At 38.1% G+C, this 19,692-nt stretch overlaps 1 protein-coding gene across 4 annotated transcripts in view; it reads left to right on the forward strand.

Moving 5' to 3' along the window:
* RTCA (RNA 3'-terminal phosphate cyclase) overlaps positions 1 to 13,114 on the forward strand; it is a 37,340-nt gene extending 24,226 nt beyond the window's left edge. For 3 of the 4 annotated variants that reach the window (XM_036883849.2, XM_036883851.2, XM_036883853.2), the window contains one exon: positions 2,997 to 3,209. In XM_036883849.2, coding sequence (XP_036739744.1) covers positions 2,997 to 3,098 — 102 coding nt within the window. In that variant the 3' untranslated portion in view covers positions 3,099 to 3,209. Of the gene's footprint in view, positions 1 to 2,996; positions 3,210 to 12,739 lie in introns of those variants that run through there. The other variant, XM_036883850.2, reaches the window with a different exon arrangement.
* Positions 13,115 to 19,692: the final 6,578 nt, after the last annotated feature.

A 19,692-nucleotide genomic window follows, 5' to 3' on the forward strand; every position in this document is an offset into this window, starting at 1 on the left:
ATGGATCATCCTACTCTGCATAACCATTTTAGGCAGTATTTATTATTCACACTTTACATATGAGTTAAGTGACACAGAGAGATTAAATTAATTGCTCAGGACCACATAGTTTCTTAGTGGTAGGGCTGGGCATTGAGCAAGCCAAGGAGAGTATGCATCAAAGCCCTTATGTGGGCTTAGCAAGTAAGTAAAAATGTTTCAATGAGAGCTATGAAATCAAATCAGGAAGGATTTATATTTGGCTATGAACTTCAATATTTATATAAATTTTAAATGCTTTGTTTTCTTGTGATTCTAGTGGTGTAATAGAATATTTGCTGAAATTCTAACATTTACCAGTACTCTTCACTTAAGAATAGTATATTTACAAATTTAGTGGGAAAGGATTTAACAATATATAAGCTCATATTTATACCTCTTCTGCAGGATTCTTAATTTTAAAAAATAATACTATGTATATTTCCTCTGAAACTGATATAATTTCTTTATAGAAATTTTGGAAAATAGAGGAAAAAGCCTGCCCATAATTCCCTACTGCCATAAAAGCACTGTTGACATTTAGGTGTTTTACTCCTCTTAAAATTGTTTTCTTTGCATATTTTTACAGTTAATGAATATAGCTTCATTTCTTGCCATCTTCAGTAATATGTACATATTTCCATTTTGATGTAGTCTTTATAATATAACTTACAAGGTAATGTAAAATTTATAACTCAGAATTCTGTGAAGTAAGGTGATGACCTTAGGCATTTTAAAAAATTGTAAAAATACTGTACACTAGTTAAAATTAAGCTTTACTGAAGTGTGCCAAGCAAAAAGCCTCTGTTGCCCTACTTCTAAGTTTATTTGTATAATTCTTAATAATATATACTTTTTTTGTTGTTATGAGAAAGTATTGATAGATTTTGATTAAATTGTAGGAAAAGGCTAATAGGAATTGAAGGCAAATTATATTTGGTGTTGAGAGATAACTATTTTTTATTGTCCTATTTATGATGTATTTGTAACCATTTACTTGTCTGTCTTTCCTTGTAGACTGTGATCCCCTCAATAGCAGGGACCAAGTTTTACTCATTAGAGTCCTTGCTTTTTATAGTACTTGCATATAGCAGAGATTCAGATGTAATCTGAAGTGAATACATAGTGGAAAGTGCCATGAACTGGAAGTGACAGCTCTGGTTTCTTACTCAGCTTGGTCATGTTCAGCTGAATGTCTTGGGGCAAGCTGCTCTATCTTTCTGTGCCTCGGTGCGATAATTAATCTGTAAAGTCAGAGACCGATGCTCTTGTCTCTTAAGCCTCCTTCCATGTCTGTTTTTGTTGTTTTCAGTAGCTTTATATATAGGCTTGAAAAGATTTCCATAACCATTCCTGGGTTTCATATTTACATACTGCTTGTAATTTGAAATATGTATAATTATATAAACAATTTGGTTCAAAATTCAGTGTTTAGTCATTCAGCAATAATTTTAAATGTCCACTGTGTGTCAGTACACTGCCACATAATACTGAAACTGGAATGGTTTGTGAATATTACTATTCAACAGCCCTGGAGTGATGATTTTCAAATTGCATTTCAGAGAATCCTAAAATTTTAGTTATATTTGAAATCCCTTTGCCAGAAATTCAGCCAACCTTCTCAGTTGTGTTGATTTTACTATTTCTTCTTCTTCTTATTTTTTAATGTTCTTTTCAGTTTATTGCATGAAGGACTCAAACTAGTCCAATTTAAAAATAGGCTGTGAGGTTTTTAAACTTGTGACAGGGGACAGAAGGGAAATTCTATTCATTGCAAGGAAATCCTCACTTCAGCTTCAATAAGCCAAAAGCACTTAACCAACCCATGAACCTTCAGCTGGTTGTTCTTAGCCATTTATTGTCTACCTGTCCATTCTCTCTCTCTCTTGTGTTCTTGTGCTGGTCATCCTGTACCCGAGTTACTTCTCCGTATTGTGGATGCCCTATTGCAGTACCATTGCAGCCAGATTTCTTCTTAAACGCCTTCCCTAGTTCCTTCTTTTCCAATTCATCAGCGATCTCTTGGATGATAGTGAGGCTCCTCCTGCCGTTTCTCTGTTGAATTCTTACATGGATGTAATCCTCAGTGCCAAGCAGGAAGCAAATCATCACCCTTACTGGCATCAGTAAAGGAGTCGAAAGAGTGGAGGTTCTGGATAGTAACATATGATATGATTCCTTTTCCTCAGAGAAAATGGCCTGGGAAGTGGGGGTTGGTGGAAGCAAGGGGATTCCAGGGGGAGGCTGCTGAGTCCTAGGCGGCAGCTCAGTGACTGGGGCCTCAGTTGTGTTGATTTTAATTGTTCTGTTAGAATGAACACATGTGCTTTTTTAAAAATTGTGTTTCCAGAATACATTCCAGTGGTAGAGATAGAATATTTCAAAGCCAAACTTTAATTAGTTAACACGTGAAAAATACAGTGATAAGTCCAATAAAGATGAAGGAAGATGCTAATCATTACCTACCCCCACCTTCTCTGAGCTAGATCTTTTTAGTAGTATTTTAGGGAATTAAATTGGCAGGAAAAATTTGAGGGAAATGAAAGGGTAATTTGATATTTGGTGGGATAAAAGAAGTATAAATGCTTCAGTGCCATGTTTGAGAAAAATTTTAGGGAGTAGGTAGTCAAAGTGTATTATGGTTAACGACTGAGATTTTAAAGTTGATATTGGCCTAGACTGCACTCCTGGGGTTCTGATTCACTAGCAGTGGAGAAGGGCCCAGGCTGTTTGTTTTGACAAAACTCCACAGGTATGTATACCTCTGAACAAGAAAGAACTATGGTTCTGGAGCAAAATATTTTGTATCTAGGCTATGGAATTTCTCACGAGTTATCTGATCTTTGCGTCTCTAGCTTCCTCAATAAAATGAGTTTGATATTAACTACCTGCCTATTTATAATAACCTAGGGCTATGGGCTTTTTCCTCTATCGCTCTTCATATTACTTAATTCTAAATATTTTTCTTCTGTTTTCAGGCTAAATTTACTGTGAAGAAGTCAGATGATGAAGAAGATGCCTCTAAAGATGCTTATATTATTGAGTGTCAAGGAATTGGGATGACAAATCCAAATCTATAGGGTATTTGCCTTTTAAATGGTACCTCCATGATGTATTGCACTAATTCATTTCACAAGTACCACAAAACAGTGAATAAGAAGTAACTTATTAAAGGACCTGACTTAAATTTGGAGATGTAGTACAGAGTATTCCAGAATTTGCTAAGAAAGCTTCATCAGACTAATCTCATTCTGACTATCTGCTGAGATATGGACAATGATTGAGTTGGTGGATATGTATGATAGTTGATTTCAGTATTAAACTATTGAAATAAAATATTCTTTTTACCTGAAGCAAATGTATTTTCCTTTTTTATGCAATAAATTAAATAGGGCTGTAGATTTGTATGCAGTTCTGATCACTTTGCTGAAATCTCATGGAGAGTGTAAGATAACTTCATTCACAAATACTTGCTCTGTCAACAGTAATATTTAATTAGCATCTAATAACTATTTCTTGTAATTATATGTATTTTCTTTCTAGTTGGTACTTGTTAAATACTGATTTTGAATCTGTTAAATATTTTGTGAAAACCAAACAATGATAATTGCAGAATTTCAACCCCAGTAGATTGGGCCAGATTGAGGTCCAGATATGTTTTTGTTTGGCTTATAGTATTAAAAAAATAATTGCCTTTAGAACAGAATGTGCTTTTCATCACTCTGTAATCTTACATCTAGTCTACTTCCACATTTATGTTTCTTCCTGATGCCTGTAGGCAGTTGAGATTATGGCTCAGATTGAAACCAGTTTGGTGTATCAGCTAAATAGGCCATGTTGTAATAGAGTGAGTAAACCGTTAAAACTTGGTTCTGTCTTGCACTTTACCTAGTGATTAAAACATAGTCCAAGATGCCATTTCTGGTGAAGGTATTATATGCATTCAGAAAATGTCAAATTAGTCTCTTTAAAACAATATAATGAAAATAATTACTCCATGTGTATAATCATAATTCTTAATAGTGATTTCTGTGGCTTTGGACAGTTGAGTTCACTTTGCTTTAAAGAGGATGCTAGTCTTGCTTGCTATTTATATTTTCATGAGGTAGATACATTTTATTTCTATAACAAATGAGATATGAAATATCTTTATATTTTAGAGTAAAACTACACTTTCAGTATAGTTTTTGAAGGGATGATAAATTGGGGGTCATTAGGCTATTATGATCCTTGCTGCTTCTGACAGATGTGCAGCAGTGTTAAGAGGTAGGCTGGAATACAGAGATTGGGAATTTTGGAGTGAGGTTTAAGGTGAACAGTGTACACAATGAGTTTATAATTATTCGTGGCTTGGGTGTGTTACTGTTAAGTCTCAGCTTAGGTAAAATGAAAGTAGGACTGCAAAGGAATTGTATTAAGTCCTAGGAGTGATTTAAATTTCTATTTTCCTCAAACAAAATTGTATCTCCCCCCCTTTATTATTGGGTTTACTTTTTTTCTTTTATTATCTTAATAATGTGTAACTGAATTTCTTAACTACCATTCCTTTTGAGAGTTTTGTTACCAATTCTGCTGTCTTTCTAATTTGATTTCTGCTCTTGTCTTAATTCCCTTCTGCTCTCTTTAGATTTACTTTGCTTATATGCTATCATTCCTGATTCACTGAGCTCCGATAATGTGCTAATTAGTGTGTGCTAGGTAGGGCTAGCAATACAGCATTGAGTAAGACAGACTCTCCTTGAGTTGAAAATTGAATTTCTATTTCTACTTGTATATCTAAAATTCTATTTCATTATGTTTCTTCTATTTTTTAAGACAACCTAATTCAAGTAATTTTGTTGATTCAACACTATACATACAATGGTCTTTAAGAATATTCTTTAGAAAAATAAATGGCCTTGAAGCAGGGATATGCATACTACTTGAGTTTCACATAGCCTTTCCATGAATTTCACGCATACAGATGTCATTAGTTTTTAAAGAATTTGTTTCCAAATTTCCTTTTTTTTTTTGAGTTACTTTTTAAATAATTTGTTTCCAAATTTCTTTTTTTTTGAGAACTATAGATACTTTAATTGGCATGAATCTGGTCATACTAATGATCAGTATGATTTTATATTTTTTTATAATTGAAGTATTGTTTAAATATATAATCTTATGTTGGTTTCAGATGTACATCACAGTGGTTGAGTAGTCACTATGATCAACTAATACTGTGACTGTGAATCGTGCTCCATTATCCCCCTCTCCTCCCCCTCCCCTAACCCTTTCCCCTTGGTAAACACTGGCCACTTCTCAATCTCTATGAATCTGATGTGTTTTGTTTCTTCTCTTTTGCTTTGTTTTGTATTCCACAAATAAGTGATATTGTATGATATTTGTCTTTCTCTACCTGGTTTATTTCACTGAGCATGGTACCCTCTAGATCCATCCATGTTGTTGCAAATGGCAGGATTTCTTTTCTTTTTATGGCTGAATAATACTCCATTGTGTTATATACCACAACTTTATCCATTCATCTATTGATGGAAACTTAGGCTGCTTCTATATCTTGGCTATTGCAAGCAGTGCAGTGGTAAACATAGGGGTGCATATGTCTTTTTGAATCAGGGATGTTGTTTTCTTCAAGTAAATTCATAGGAGTGGAAATACTGGGTCAAATGGTATTTCTATTTTTAGTTTTTTGACAAACCTCCATACTGCTTTCCACAACGGTTGCACCATTTTACATTCCCACTAACAGTGTAGAAGGGTTCCCCTTTCTCTACATCCTTTCCAGCACTTACTGTTTCTTGTCTTTTGGATGTTGGCCATCCTAACTGGTGTGAGGTGATACTGTATTGTCATTTTGATTTGCATTTCCTTGATGATTAGCGATGTGGGGCATCTTTTCATGTGCCTGTTGGCCATTTGTCTTTCTTCCCTGGAGAACTGTTCAGGTCCTCTGCCCATTTTTAATTGGGATATCTGTTTTTTGGGTGTTGAGGTGTATGAGTTTTTTATGTATTTTGGATATTAACCCTTTAACAGATTAGTCATTTACGAATATATTCTCCCATACTCTAGGTTGCCTTTGTATTCTGCTCATGGTGTCCTTTGCTGTACAGAAGCTTTTTAGTTTGATATAGTCCCACTTGTTATTTTTTTTTTTGTTTCCCTTGCCCAAGGAAATGTGCCCAGGAACAAAATTGCTCATTGTTATATTCAAGAGATTTTTGCCCATGTTTTCTTCTAAGAGTTTCATGGCTTCATGACTTAAATTCAGGTCTTGGATCCATTTCTGGTTTATTTTACTCTTGTGTATGAAGTTAGATCATAATCCATTTTCATTCTTTTACATGTAGCTGTCCAGTTTTCCCCATACTTGAAGAGGCTGTCTTTTCCCCATTGTTTATTCATGGCTCATTTATTGTTTATTAATTGATCATATATGTATGGATTTATATCTGGGCTCTATTCTATTCCATTGGTTTATGGGTCCATTCTTCTGCCAGTACCAAATTGTTTGATTACTGTGGCTTTGTAGTAGTGCTTGAAGTCAGGGAGTGTAATTCCCCCAGGTTTATTCTTCCTTCACAGTATTGCTTTGCCTATTCAGGGTCTTTTGTGGTCCCATATGAATTTTAGGACTATTTGTTCTAGTTCATTGAAGAAGGCTCTTGGTATTTTGATAGGATTGCATTGAATCTGCAAATTGCTTTGGGCAGGATGGCCATTTTGACAATATTAATTCTTCCTATCCATGAGTATGGGGTGTATTTCTATTTATTGGTGTCTTCTTTAATTTCTCATGAGTGTCTTAGAATTTTCAGAGTACAGATATTTCACTTCTTGGTTAGGATTATTGCTACGCATTTTATTATTTTTTGATGAAATTATAAATGGAGTTGTTTTACTGATTTCTCTTTCTGCTAATTTGTTAGTATAAAGGAGTGCTACAGATTTCTGTGTATTCATTTTGTATCCTGCAACTTTGCTGAATTCAGTTAATTCTAATAGTTTTTTTGTGGAGTCTTTAGGGTTTTCTATGTATAATATCGTGTCATCTGCAAGCAGTGACAGTTTAACTTCTTCCTTGCCAATCTGGATGCCTTTTATTTCATTGTGTTGTCTGATTCCATGGCTAGGACCTCTAGTACTATGTTGAATAAAAGTGGTGAGAGTGGGCATCCATGTCTTGTTCCCAATCTTAGGGGAAAAGCTTTCAGCTTTTTGCTGTTAAGTACAATGTTGGCTATGGGTTTGTCGTATATGGTCTGTTTATTATGTTGAGGTATGTACCCTTTATACCCATTTCATTGAGAGTTTTTATCATGAATGGATGTTGACTTTTGTCAAATGATTTTTCAGCATCTATTGAGATGATCATGTGGTTTTTATCCTTTTTATAATACGGTCTGTGATATTGATTTATTTATTAATACTGTACCATCCTTGCATCCCTGGAATAAATCCCACCTCATCATGGATGATCTTTCTGATGTAATTTTGAAATAGTTTAACTACTATTTTGTTGAGGATTTTTGTACCTATGTTCATCAGGTATGTTGGTCTATTATTTTCTGTTTTTGTACTGTCTTTGTCTGGTTTTGATGTTAGAGTGATGCTGGCCTCATGGAATGAGTTTGGAAGTATTCCATCCTCTGCTACTTTTTGGGATACTTTAAGAAGGATGGGTATTAGCTCTTCTTTAAATGTGTGGTAAAATTCAGCTGTGAAGCCATCTGGACATGGTATTTTGTTTTGGGGGAGTGTTTTGATTACCAATTCGATTTCATTGCTAGTAATTGTTCTGTTCAGATTTTCTGTTTCTTCCTGGGTCAGTTTTAGAAGGTTGTATTTTTTAGAAAGTTGTCTGCTTCTTCTAGGTTGTCCAATTTATTGGAGTATAATTTTCCATAATATTCTCTTACTATTCTTTGTTTTACATTGTGATTATTCCTTCTTTGTTTCCAATTCTCTCTGTGTTTATATATTTTCTTCTTTTAAGTCTTGCTAGGGGTTTATCAATTTTGTTTATTTTCTCAAATAACCAGCTCCTTGTTTCATAGATTTTTTTTTCTATTGTTTCATTCTTCTCTATTTTATTTATTTCTGCTCTGATCTTTATTATGTCTGTCCTTCTACTAACTTTGGGCTTCATTTGTTCTTCTTTTTCTAGTTTCTTTAATAGTGATGTTATACTGTTTACTTGGGATTGTTCTTGTTTTGTGAGGTAAGCCTGTATTCTGTACTTTCCTCTTAGAACTGCCTTTGCCACATCCCACAGGTTATGGGCTATTGTGTTTTTGTTTTCATTTGTCTACATGTATTGCTTGATTTCTGTTTTAATTTGTTCATTGATCCATTGATATTTAGAAGCATGTTGGTTAACCCCCCTGTGTTTGTAGGCTTTTTTGTTTCTTTGTGTAATTTATTTCTAGTTTCATACCATTCTGGTCGGAGAAGTTGCTTGATAGAATTAAATCTTTTTTAATTCATTGAGACTCTTCTGTGGCCTAGTATGGTGATCTATTCTCGAGAATGTTCCATGTACATTTGAGAAAAATGTGTACCCTACTGCTTTTGGGTGGAGTGTTGTGTAGTTATCTGTTAAGTCCATTTGATCTAATATATTGGTCAGTGCCTCTGTTTCCCTGTTTATTTTCTATCTAGTTGATGTGAGTGGTGTGTTAAAGTCTCCTAAAATGAATGTGTTATAACCGATTTTCCCCTTTAATTCTGTTAGTATTTGTTTTACATATTTAGGTGCTCCTGTGTTGGGTGCATAGATATTTATAATGCTTATGTTATGGATCCCTTTATCATATGTGGATCCCTTTATCATATGTAATGTCCTTCTTTGTCTCTTGTTACTTTCTTAGTTTTGAAATCAATTTTGTCTGATATAACAACTGCTAATCCTCTTTTTTCTCTCCCTATGGTGTGCATGGAATATCTTTTTCCACCCCTTCACTTTTAGTCTGTGTGTGTCTTTGGGTCTGAAATGAGTCTCTTGTATGCACCATATATATAGGTTGTTTCTTTATCCATTCTGCTACTCTATATCTTTTGGTGCATTCAGTCCATATACATTTAAGGTGATTATTGATAGATATGTACCTATTTCCATTTTATTGTTTTCTTGTTTTTTATAGCTCCTCTGTGTTCCTTTGTTCCATTCTTATACTTTTGTTACCGATATATTTTCTTTAATGTTGTAATTGGAGTTCTCTTTTTTAAAAAAATTATGTGTGTGTATTTATTGTAGGCTTTAGTTTTGTAGTTACCAAAGGTTCAAGGATAGCTTCCTTACTATACAATAATCTATCTTAAATTGCTGATAACCCTATTTCAAATACAATCTGAAGGTACTTTTTTCCCCTTCTTCCTCCTCCTCCACATTTTTCATGTTAGATGTCATGATCTACAGTTTTTGTGTATCCCCTGACTATGTGTATGGTTGACTTTGCTTTGTTGTTTTGTTTTAATTTCATACTTGCTTGGTAATTAGTTGGTCTACAACCTTTACTGTGGGTTTATTTTCACTGATGGGAGATTATTTAGCCTTAAGGACATTTCCATCTTCAGTATTCCCTTTAGCATATCTTGTAAGGCTGACTTATCAACTTTTATCTGGAAATTGTTTAATATCTTCTTCAAATTTAAATGATAATCTTGCCGGGTAGAGGATTCTTCATTGGAGGTCCTTCTGTCTCAGTACATTTAATATATCATGCCACTCCCTTCTGGCCTGTAGAGTTTCTGCTGAGAAAGTCGCTGATAGCCTGATGGGATTTCCTTTATAAGTAATCTTTTTTCTCTCTCTGGCTGCTTTAGGTATTCTTTCCTTATTCTTGATCTTTGCTGTTTTAATTATTATATGTCTTGATGCTGTCTTCCTGGGGTTCCTTTCATTAGGTGATGTCTGCACTTCCATGATCTGAGTATCTATTTCCCTAAATTGGGGAAGTTTTCAATTGTTCCCTTAAAGGGACCTTCTGTCCCTTTGTCTTTCTCCTCTTCTGGTACCCTATTATTGTTTCATTTGGATTGGTCACATAGCTCTCTTATCATTCTTTCATTCCTAGAGATCCTTTTTTCTCTCTGTTCTTCAGCTTCTTTGTTTCCCTGTTTTTTAATTTCTATCTCATTCACCGTATCCTCTACCTACACTAAAAATCTACTCCTAAATCTCTCCATTGTATGTGTCATTTCAGATATTGTATTCTTCAGCTCTGAGTGGCTCCTTTTCAGGTCTTCTGTCTCTTTGTTGAAGTCCTCTCTGAGATCTTGAATAATTTTCTGTAAATTTGTGAGCATGTTTATGACTTTTATTTTGAAGTATTTATCAAGCAGATTGGTGATCTCTGTTTCATTTGGCCTCTTTCTGGGGTTCTGTCCTGTAATTTTGTTGGATCATATTCCTCTGCCTGCTCATTTGTCAGGGATTCTGTGTTTTTCCCTTGTATTAGATAGCTCTGCTATGCTTCCTGTCCTGTAGAGTAGTAGCTTTATGAAAAAGATGTCCTGTGGTGCCCAGAAGCTCAAGATTCTTTACTCTCTAGTGCCTGGTTCTATTTCGTGGGGGCTCCAGCTGTTGCCATGCAGTGGGCACGGTGTCTTTCTGTCTGTGCTGGCAGTTTGCTTCAGCTGCTTTGTTTGTGATCAGCTCAAGAGTCTGTTGAGCTTGCTGTGGGCAGGACCACCCTCTTCCTGGCCTGCAGCAATGGTGGAGCTGCAGGGATAATGGGGTGGGGGGCTGATGTGTGGCTCTTCCCTGGGCCGGACATGCAGCACTGGGCTTGGACACTTGTGGGGAGGAAGGAGCTCTTGGGGCTGGCTCCTGCAGGCACCTCTCCAGTTGGGCTGAAACAAAGCCAAGGAATCTGGGAGAGTCTGCTGCTGTCTGCCAGGCAGCAAAGTCTGACACTGCTGCTGGGCCACGTGGGTTGGCTCCCATCAGTGCACACAGGGAGGTGCCTCAGGGCTGCGTAGGCAGAGAGGGTGATGGAACATCTGGGGCTCCCGAGAGTTCCCAATCTCTTGGGCAGAGGAAGAGCTGGGAAGTATCCCCCATGTACCCTTTCTCCTGAGGATTGAGTTCCATCCAATCCTCACCCCTCTGGCAACTCCTCGTGCTGGCAAGTCTTTCAAACTGCCACCTCTGCTTTGGGTCTCAGGATTGGTGGAGTGTGCCCACCCTCCACACTGGCTGGGGTCTCAGCCTCCCAGAGTGTTCCACCTGTCCCTGGTGTCCAGTCCCACTAATCACTAGAACCCAGTGTAATGTGGGTTTGTGTTCCTGGGGCAGATCTCCAGGGCCAGGTGTGCAGCGCTCCTGGGCTCCTACCCGCTCCCTGCTCCCTTCCTCTTTGTCCTGCCTGTGGGCTGGGGTTGGGAATGGGCTTGGATCCTGCTTGATCTCAGCTCTGCTACTTGCCCTTCTCTGTGTGGTCCTCTCTGCTTCCCCGGGTGTAGGTGTTCTGTCCTGCAATCTTCAGGCCATTTTCAGGTTTAGTTGTATTTGCCCTATTTCCTTCTTTTATGTGTTTTTGGCAGGAGGTTTCTGCCTTGCCTTCCTACTCCACCAACTTTTTCTGGGAGTCAGTTCCCAGATTTCTTCACTTAAATGTGTACTTCCACCTAAAATTGAGTTGCCTGCTGCCAAGGTTGGACTTTGTAGGTTCTCCTTTTTTGCTTCTCTTTCACAATAGCCATTCTTCTTCTTTACCAAATAAAAGTTTATTTTTTACCCATCCTATTTTTACAGTGTTACCTTCCTAACAGTATAAGAAAATCTGTAAGGCACCAAACAAAGGAACAGTTTGAAATATCTGAAAGGCCTACTTAAACTAAGATAATAAACCCACATGTTATTTTACATATTTGCATATTTTTAAGTAAGGTGAAAACTTCAGTGTTTTCTTTCTACAGATCAACATTACATCTTTAAATAAAACTTATTTTTCTGATTATTAGGAAAAATATTTTCATTAGCATTGCCAAAAGGCTACTGGAAAATTTTAAATCTATTTTTTTTTTTTAAACCTTGGGAGTTTGCTGCTTAGTAAGAATTATGAATTGCTTCTTTGCTTTCTAGTCATCCCTACCAGGTGGAATGTAATATTCTGTAAATAGTGCACACAACTATAAATATACATATTTAAACTTCACACTTGCTTGATAACCTTTTTTTTAATGATTTCTAGTGAGCTCTGTCTCATCTGAGTCATTAACAGTATTCTATAGATACATGATCTGATTTTTTTAAGGTATTGATATTAAGAAATATATGTTCATAAAATTGTACTTTCATATTTAATAAGACTTCAAAACATATATTTGTTATCCTCAAGTTTATAGTAATACTAATTATAATTAATTAACCCAAGAGAAATTTAAAACATTTTTAAGATTCTTCCATTCATTGAAAAATTTTAAACTTAATTCAAATTAATATGCATATTTTTATCACAGACCGATATGACAAAGTGAACTTTTAAGCAAAAAATGTATTACGAAATTGTGGGGGAAGTGGAAAGGAGATGTAGGATATCGAACGGCTATGGTATTCAGAGTTCAGTGGATAAATTTGAGAATGACGGAGTAGTTTTACTTTAAAATGGCAATATTTACAACATCGAAGTGAAACCCTTTGCTCTAACTATTGAAACTTATAATGAAAAATTTTGATGCCCAGGTATCTGGTTAAACAGTATTTCTTTGTGTGTTTATAAAGGTGTTTCCAGAAGAGATTGTTATTTGAATTGGTGAACTGAGTAAAGAAGATGGCCGTTCCCAGTGTGGTGGGCCTCATCCAATCCTTTGAAGACATGAATAGAACAAAAAGGAGGTAGAAGGTTGAATTCCCTCTGTGTGACTGGGATGTCAGTCTTCTGCCCCTGGTGCATTTGGTTTGCAGGCCTTCAGACCCAGACTGGAGTCTTGGACCATTGGCTCTCCAGCTCTCGGGCCTTCAAACTATACCACTGGCCTTCCTGGGTCCCCAGCTTCAGATGGCAGATTCTGGGACTTTTCAGCCTCCATAATCACATGAAGCAATACTTACAATAAATGTATATCTCACTTAGGTAGATAGATATAGATATGTAGATATATCTCCTATTGCTTCTATTTCTCTGGAGGACTCTCACTAATACAAGTGGTGTTACCAGAACCTGCAAGGTTGAAGGAGGGGTTCTCTGGGACTGATGACAAAATCTTTTAAGAAGGGGTATTTTTTAGCTGCTGATCAGACCCCAGGAGCATTGCAGCTGGTACTTAGACTTGTAAGGGAGGAGGATGCAACCTGGCAGGTGCTTGGATGGTTGTCCAGCAGGTGAGTAACACAATGGGCCTAACATTCCTCCTGCCAAGAGGACAGCAGGGGATGGGACAGAGCCAGCTGGAAGAAGCTCAGAGCTAGTTTGCTACTGCTAGAGCAGTCCTGACGAGAACTGGGGGCTGGAAGTGTCCTTTCTCCCTCTTCAAGCTCTACCCAGGGCTTCCCTTCTGCAGAACCTAACCAGAAGCCAATTGGTGAGGGAGTCTGGGAATTATAATTCACACACACAAACATCATGAATAGAAGGGGGGTGCTTGGAGCTGAGAGACAGTAAATAGCCAGTAGAATCTATCCTTTTGGTCATTCAGTGTCCATTTGTGTGCTTCTAGCTTACAAAAGCGGTAATACCTTTTTGCTTTTGTCTTACACTATAAAACTATTCTCTTTTACAAAGATATTTCATCCTTTTTCTCAAAAGAGAGGCCCCAAATCCCAGTAGTCACCATGGCCATCCCTAGGTGATGTTATTGTCTATTTTACTCAGTTCCACCTATTCTGTGACATACAGACTCAATTGCAAAGTTAATAACCAATAATAGTCCTTATATAAAATAGAGAGGAAGGATAAAGGGGAGAGGAAAACTAAGTAAGTATATATCACTATATACATGACAGGCAAGGAAGAAAGCTTGCATAACGGCTACAGTTCTGTGTACTCATATCTGCAACAGATGCTGTGTTCCCTTTACCTTCACCTGGCATTGCAGCTAGTCAGGGTTCTTTTCCTGGGGGCAGTAATCCAAACCTTCACTCCCAGAGGGTCTAAATCATAGTGGTGTCTTCAGTGTGTTGCTGTAGTTTTGTCTTAACTCTTACTGTAGGGCTTGAGAGTACTCAGAGGTACCTCAGAGAATGCCTTGGGTTCTAGACATGGTAATCCTGTCTGCCTCCAGTATAATAGACATTCAACTTACCCTTAATAACTGGAAGCAATTGCCCCAACAACAACAAAAAATCCCTTCTTGGTTATTTCAATTCAGGATAAGTTCCATATGGCCAGTCTGAGTCTCATCTTCCTATTCATTTGAGCCATTGTGACATCTGGTGGAAACATTACTCCTTTGGGAATGAAAACCCCTAAATTAACAGTAATCAAAGTTATAGGGATGGGAAACAAAATCTGGGGGGTTGTAATGAACTAATAGTGGCGGAGCCATTTCCACTTCTACCCATTCAATACCCCCATATATTCTGGCTATGAGAAAAAGAATACCATGTATTAGTCCCTGGTCCCAAGAATAGCCCACATCTTATAGGACAGTGCTATAACCTTTAAGAGTGGTGCTTCCCCACTGGCACTGTAACTCAATCTTCATTTGTTTTGCCAGCCCTGTTGCTTCTGAGGGATGTCATACCTGGCAAGACGGGTACATTCTTGGGAATGAGATCACTGGTATAATTCTTTAGCTGGGAAAAGAGTTCCTAGATCTGAAGCATATTATGTAGAACATCCATAAGTCATATTATCTGTTAATGCATAGAAGATTGCTTCAGAACTTAACGGCTTAAAGCTACAAACACTATTTCCCACTTTCTTTTGGTTAGGATACAGGAACAGCTTAGCTGGGTGGTTCTGGCTTATGGTATCTCATGAGGCTGCAATCAGTCCAAGTCACTGGGTAGAACTACAGTCATCGCAAGACTTGGATGGTATTGAAGGATCCACTTCCAACCTCACTCAGGTTGTTAGCAAGCTTCAGCTCCTCCCAAGCTGGTAAACTCAGCTTCAGTTACTTGCTGTGCTACATGGCCCTTTCCACAGGGCTTCTCATAACAAGGCAGTTTGCTTTCCCCAGTGTGAAAGGAGAGAGGGAACAAAAGAGAGAGTGAGCAAGAGAAAGCCCCCAAAATGGAAGCCACATTTTGTAACTTATCTCAGAAGTGATATTCCATCTCTTACGCCATATTCTGTTCATTAGAAGCAAGCCACTAGTCTAGCTTATACCCAAAGGGATGGAAGTACTCATGGTCATGAGTAGCAGAACGTGGGGCTCATTGGAGACCTTTTGGAGGATGCCTACAACAGTCATAGTAACAGAAACACAGACCATTAGGGTTTTGGAATAAATAACTTATTTTCAGAACGTCTTGGTTTGCTATGGGTCTCTGGCAGAGACTGAACTGATCAGGAACATCTATAGAGTTCACAAGGCCTGAGCTTCCCCTGATGCACTGGTTGCTTTCTGACCCACCAAGATAAAAAGTTGGCTGAAGGCATCAGCAATCTAACATCAGCTGGAAAAACATAAATAAAATTAGGTACAAGCAGCTCCTGAAGATGTGAGCATGTTGCATGAGAAGTGGCCCGCTCTCCTGCAGCATCTACTCCTGCTGTGATGCTGCCTCCCTATCAGCCTATGGCTCCCAGAGGCATCTCCCTATCACCAGCTGACAGAGCAAGAAAGAGCAAGGCATCGTTTATAGATGGGTTTGTACAGTGGGTTGGCATCAGCTGGAGCAGATGGCTGCAGCATTTCAAACCCATTCATGGGTGGCCCAGCAAGGTGGAAAGTCTAGTGGCAGAACTTTTGGAGCAATACATTGGGTTGTCCATTTTGTCTGGATTGAGAGATGATGAGAAGTGCAAATATACCATGACTGGCAGTTTGGCTGAAATGGGGACTCAGAAAAAAAGGTTTGGCAGATTAGAGACAAAGATGATGGGGGGACACAGATATGTGGATGAAACTTTCAAAATGAGAATGGGGTGTGAAAAAAATTGTATCCCACGTGAATACTCAACTAAGGACATCACGTAGAGGAGATTTTCAATAACAGGTGGACAAAATGACCTTTTCTGGATGACAGCCTCTTTCTGTGGTAACCTGAGTGCATGCTTAGTGGCCACAGTGGTGGGGTTGAAGGTTATGTGTGGGCCCAACAACACGGATTCCCCTGCATGGCTGGTCCGGCTGCCTGCCTGCTGAGTGCCTACCCTGCCAGTGGCAGGGACTGATGCTGAGCCCTTCACACGGCATTTTCCCTGAGAGACCAGAAAACTACCTCGTGGCAGGTGGGTCACAATGAAGGCAGCACTTTGTCCTCACTGGAAAGAACTATTCAAGGACTTACTTGGATTTGCCTTCTCTGGCCATGGTGCTTCTGCCAAGATGATGATCCTTGTGTTAATGGAGGCTTGACTTCTGACCGAGGAGCTTGTTTCTAAGTTATCCTAAGTAAGGAAAAGGCAGCATTCTTTAAAAAAAAATCGTAGGAAGGTAATATATCAAAATGTTAAAAGTAGCTGTCTGATGGGAATTAGTGTGTGTGTGTGTGTGTGTATGTAAATGTGTATATATATGTATATGTGTATATATACACATATACATATATATACACACGCATAATTTTTTCCTTAATTTCCAAATTATGCATCTGGAATATTATACTAAAATAAATGATAAAAAACAATTAAAGACAGCTTTTAAAATGCCTTCCTGAAAGTGTTGTTTCTTGACTAAGAAGAGAATGCTTGGAGGCTACTCTACTTTAATCATGACTTCAGTCCTATTATTTTCCAAGCACTCAGCACAGACTGTTGCATTTCAGTCAATAGTTCTCTATAATCTTAGTGATTCTCAAACCAGTGTACATGAGCATCTTCAGGAAGACGTTTAATAAAGTGCAAACTCCCAGTCCACCCCTCTGCCCAGGCAATTCTGAAATTACCAATAATCTGTATATTTTTAAAAGGACCTCCAAGCAAATGACCCTTGTTTAGGTGGTCCTTTGAAGAACACTGCTTTTTGGATTTTCCAGGAGACTGCAAGGCTGCGGAGAAACCTGCAAGATCAAGTAAGAAATGGGGAAAAAACAGGTACAAGTTGTTACTCTCTTGTCAGTTGGATCAGATTCCAGAAACACAAGTAGAAAGACAATGCAAAATCCTTTTTGCCTTTGTGTAGCATTGATTCAAAATGTAACAGGTCAATGCACTCACGTTACCAATCCAGGTATGCAGAACAGCTTGGTACCTGCATGAGAAAAGCTACCCCACATAATGTGTGCTGGTATCAGACTGCTCTTTCACATCCATAGCACAGCTGCCTCCAAAGCCAGGGGAGACACATAGCTTTGAGTCTGAATACTGGTGTCGTCACTTAATTAGTTGTGGGCTTCAGGTGAATTAAGGAAGCTCACTGAGCCTTGGGATTTTCATGGGAATGTTTTTGAGCGCCACCTGGAGTATGACTCCATAAAATACTTAACCATTATAGACCTCAGTTCTTTTATAAAATAAAGGGGACTACAATCTTTGACATTGTTTCCAGTTCTAAAAGTCTTTGTATATTTTACTAGGATGTTATGTCTACTACTATAAACTAAAAATTGAAAACATTCAGATACTCGCAGAAAACAATCACAATGTTGAGATAAAATCCATTAAACTCTGCTTCCTTGGGCAGAAAATTTATTAATAATTAGTATATTCCTAAATTGAATAATGACAGTGATTGTATAAGATAAAATGAGATACATGGTGAAGCTGTAGGGTCTCCTGAACTAAAGGCAATGTTTGGACCTGTCCCCCTAAGTGCAGCCTTATCAGACAAACCCTGTGAATATCCTCAGTGGACTTTCTTCATGGAAAAGGTGTTCAATGATGGGAAACTAGAGTTCTGTCACACTGACCCTGAAGTTAACAGCTCCAAAGTGGGGTGTATGAAGAGTGAATGATGCTAAATTCCTAAGGAGTCTTTGAGCTAAAATTGGACATGGCACCTCATTTCCCTTGAGGTGTCTCAGATTTCCCCCACCAGAGAAAACAATGGGGAAAGATTTTCCTATCAAAGATCAGAAATCTGCAATCCTGCTTTTCCTATTTTCTCTCACTTTTCTAACCCCCACTTCCACTCCAACATACATTGTTTAGGATTATGTAGACAACTCACTTCAATTGCATAGTGGGGATTCTGAGACACAAACACCCCATAGTTGAGTTTTTTCTGAAGTGCACTTCATACTCAGTTGGCTTTGCATAGTTATTAAATCTCAGTTTTGCATACTTGCCCAATAGACTTGCAGGTTTGAAGTACTAAACAAATGCTCTACTTAGCATTCCACTTAGCTCTTCAGTCTCCAAGGACCTCACCCTTGTGAGTGTGGTTACTCTGGTGACCCTTTCCCCACTTTCCATACTGCCTCCTTTCTGTTCCCTGGGGGACTTTCCCTCACCCTGGGAGGTGGCAGATAGTATCACTGAATCAAGGGGAAGCAGACAGTAAATAAGTACACCAGGTTCAAGGAAGTCAGTGAAAAAGCCATGAATGAAGCACATTAGAAAGTGGAAGGCACACAGTGGGAAAAAGTTCATGAGAGTCAGGGGTCATGGAGAAGTCACAGGTCAAACCAGGAGAGCACTCAAAACTGGACGTAGATACATAGCACCACAGGCCAGATCTTGAAACTGAATTGAAGTCTGCAGAAAGGAAGTACCATATAGTGTCTTCTTTTTGCTATCTTGCTGAATTCTTGTATTTGGGACCCTGGTGACTTTGTTCCCAGACAGGCTGGTCCAAGGCAGGGCTGAAAAACTCACCTTGACTCCTTGGAAAGAACTTGATTCCATCCTGTTTGTGATCCAGATCTGTACTCTGTCTGCTGGTAAAAGCAGCACTGATTTTTCCTCAGTGCTTGGGTGGGTGTGTCTTCTCACATCCTGCCCTAGAGATACTGCTTTTTCTGTCACTTTTGTTACTTATAAAGATCCTGGAAAATGTAGTTTTTCCTTGTCTCCTTATTTTTGTTTTTTCTGTCAGTGATACTCTTGGGAATCTTCTGTAAGGTTCCTCTCTCCTTCCTACTTACCTCCTTTATAACTGATCTGGTGTCACACTCACTTTTTTACCCTGTGCTTTTTTTCTGGCAGGCATTTTGGTTATTGTCTTAGAGTTTCCCCACCTTTCCCTTGCAGGTATTTTTTTAGTTCATCACAACTTCACACCCTTTTTCTCCCCATTACCAATCATCTTAAAGTAGCGGTTTTCTCTCAGGAATTCTCTTGGCTCAAATATGTTGTGAATCTCTTCAGTGTGGCTACCAACCTGATAAAGGTTTTATTGTCTTGTGTTGGAACAGTGTATATCAAACTGCATGTTCAACACAATTTGAAAAATTTTATTTTTCCAATTCAGTGATTATTTTAAAAAGTAATATAAGCATATTCAGGATCACCTGGGTGCCAATTTTATAGCCAAATACCATTATAAAATGTCAGTATTTACAGCTGCATGTATAATTGCACCAAAGAGAACAGTAGACTTCTAAGTGGAGGCTGCATAACATCATAGGGTATTGTGCAGATGAATGTTTTTCAGTAAGTCAAACACTGAGAACTAATGAGAGAA

This window comes from Manis pentadactyla, chromosome 4 (genome assembly GCF_030020395.1).
Source record: "Manis pentadactyla isolate mManPen7 chromosome 4, mManPen7.hap1, whole genome shotgun sequence".
Lineage (NCBI taxonomy): Eukaryota > Metazoa > Chordata > Mammalia > Pholidota > Manidae > Manis > Manis pentadactyla.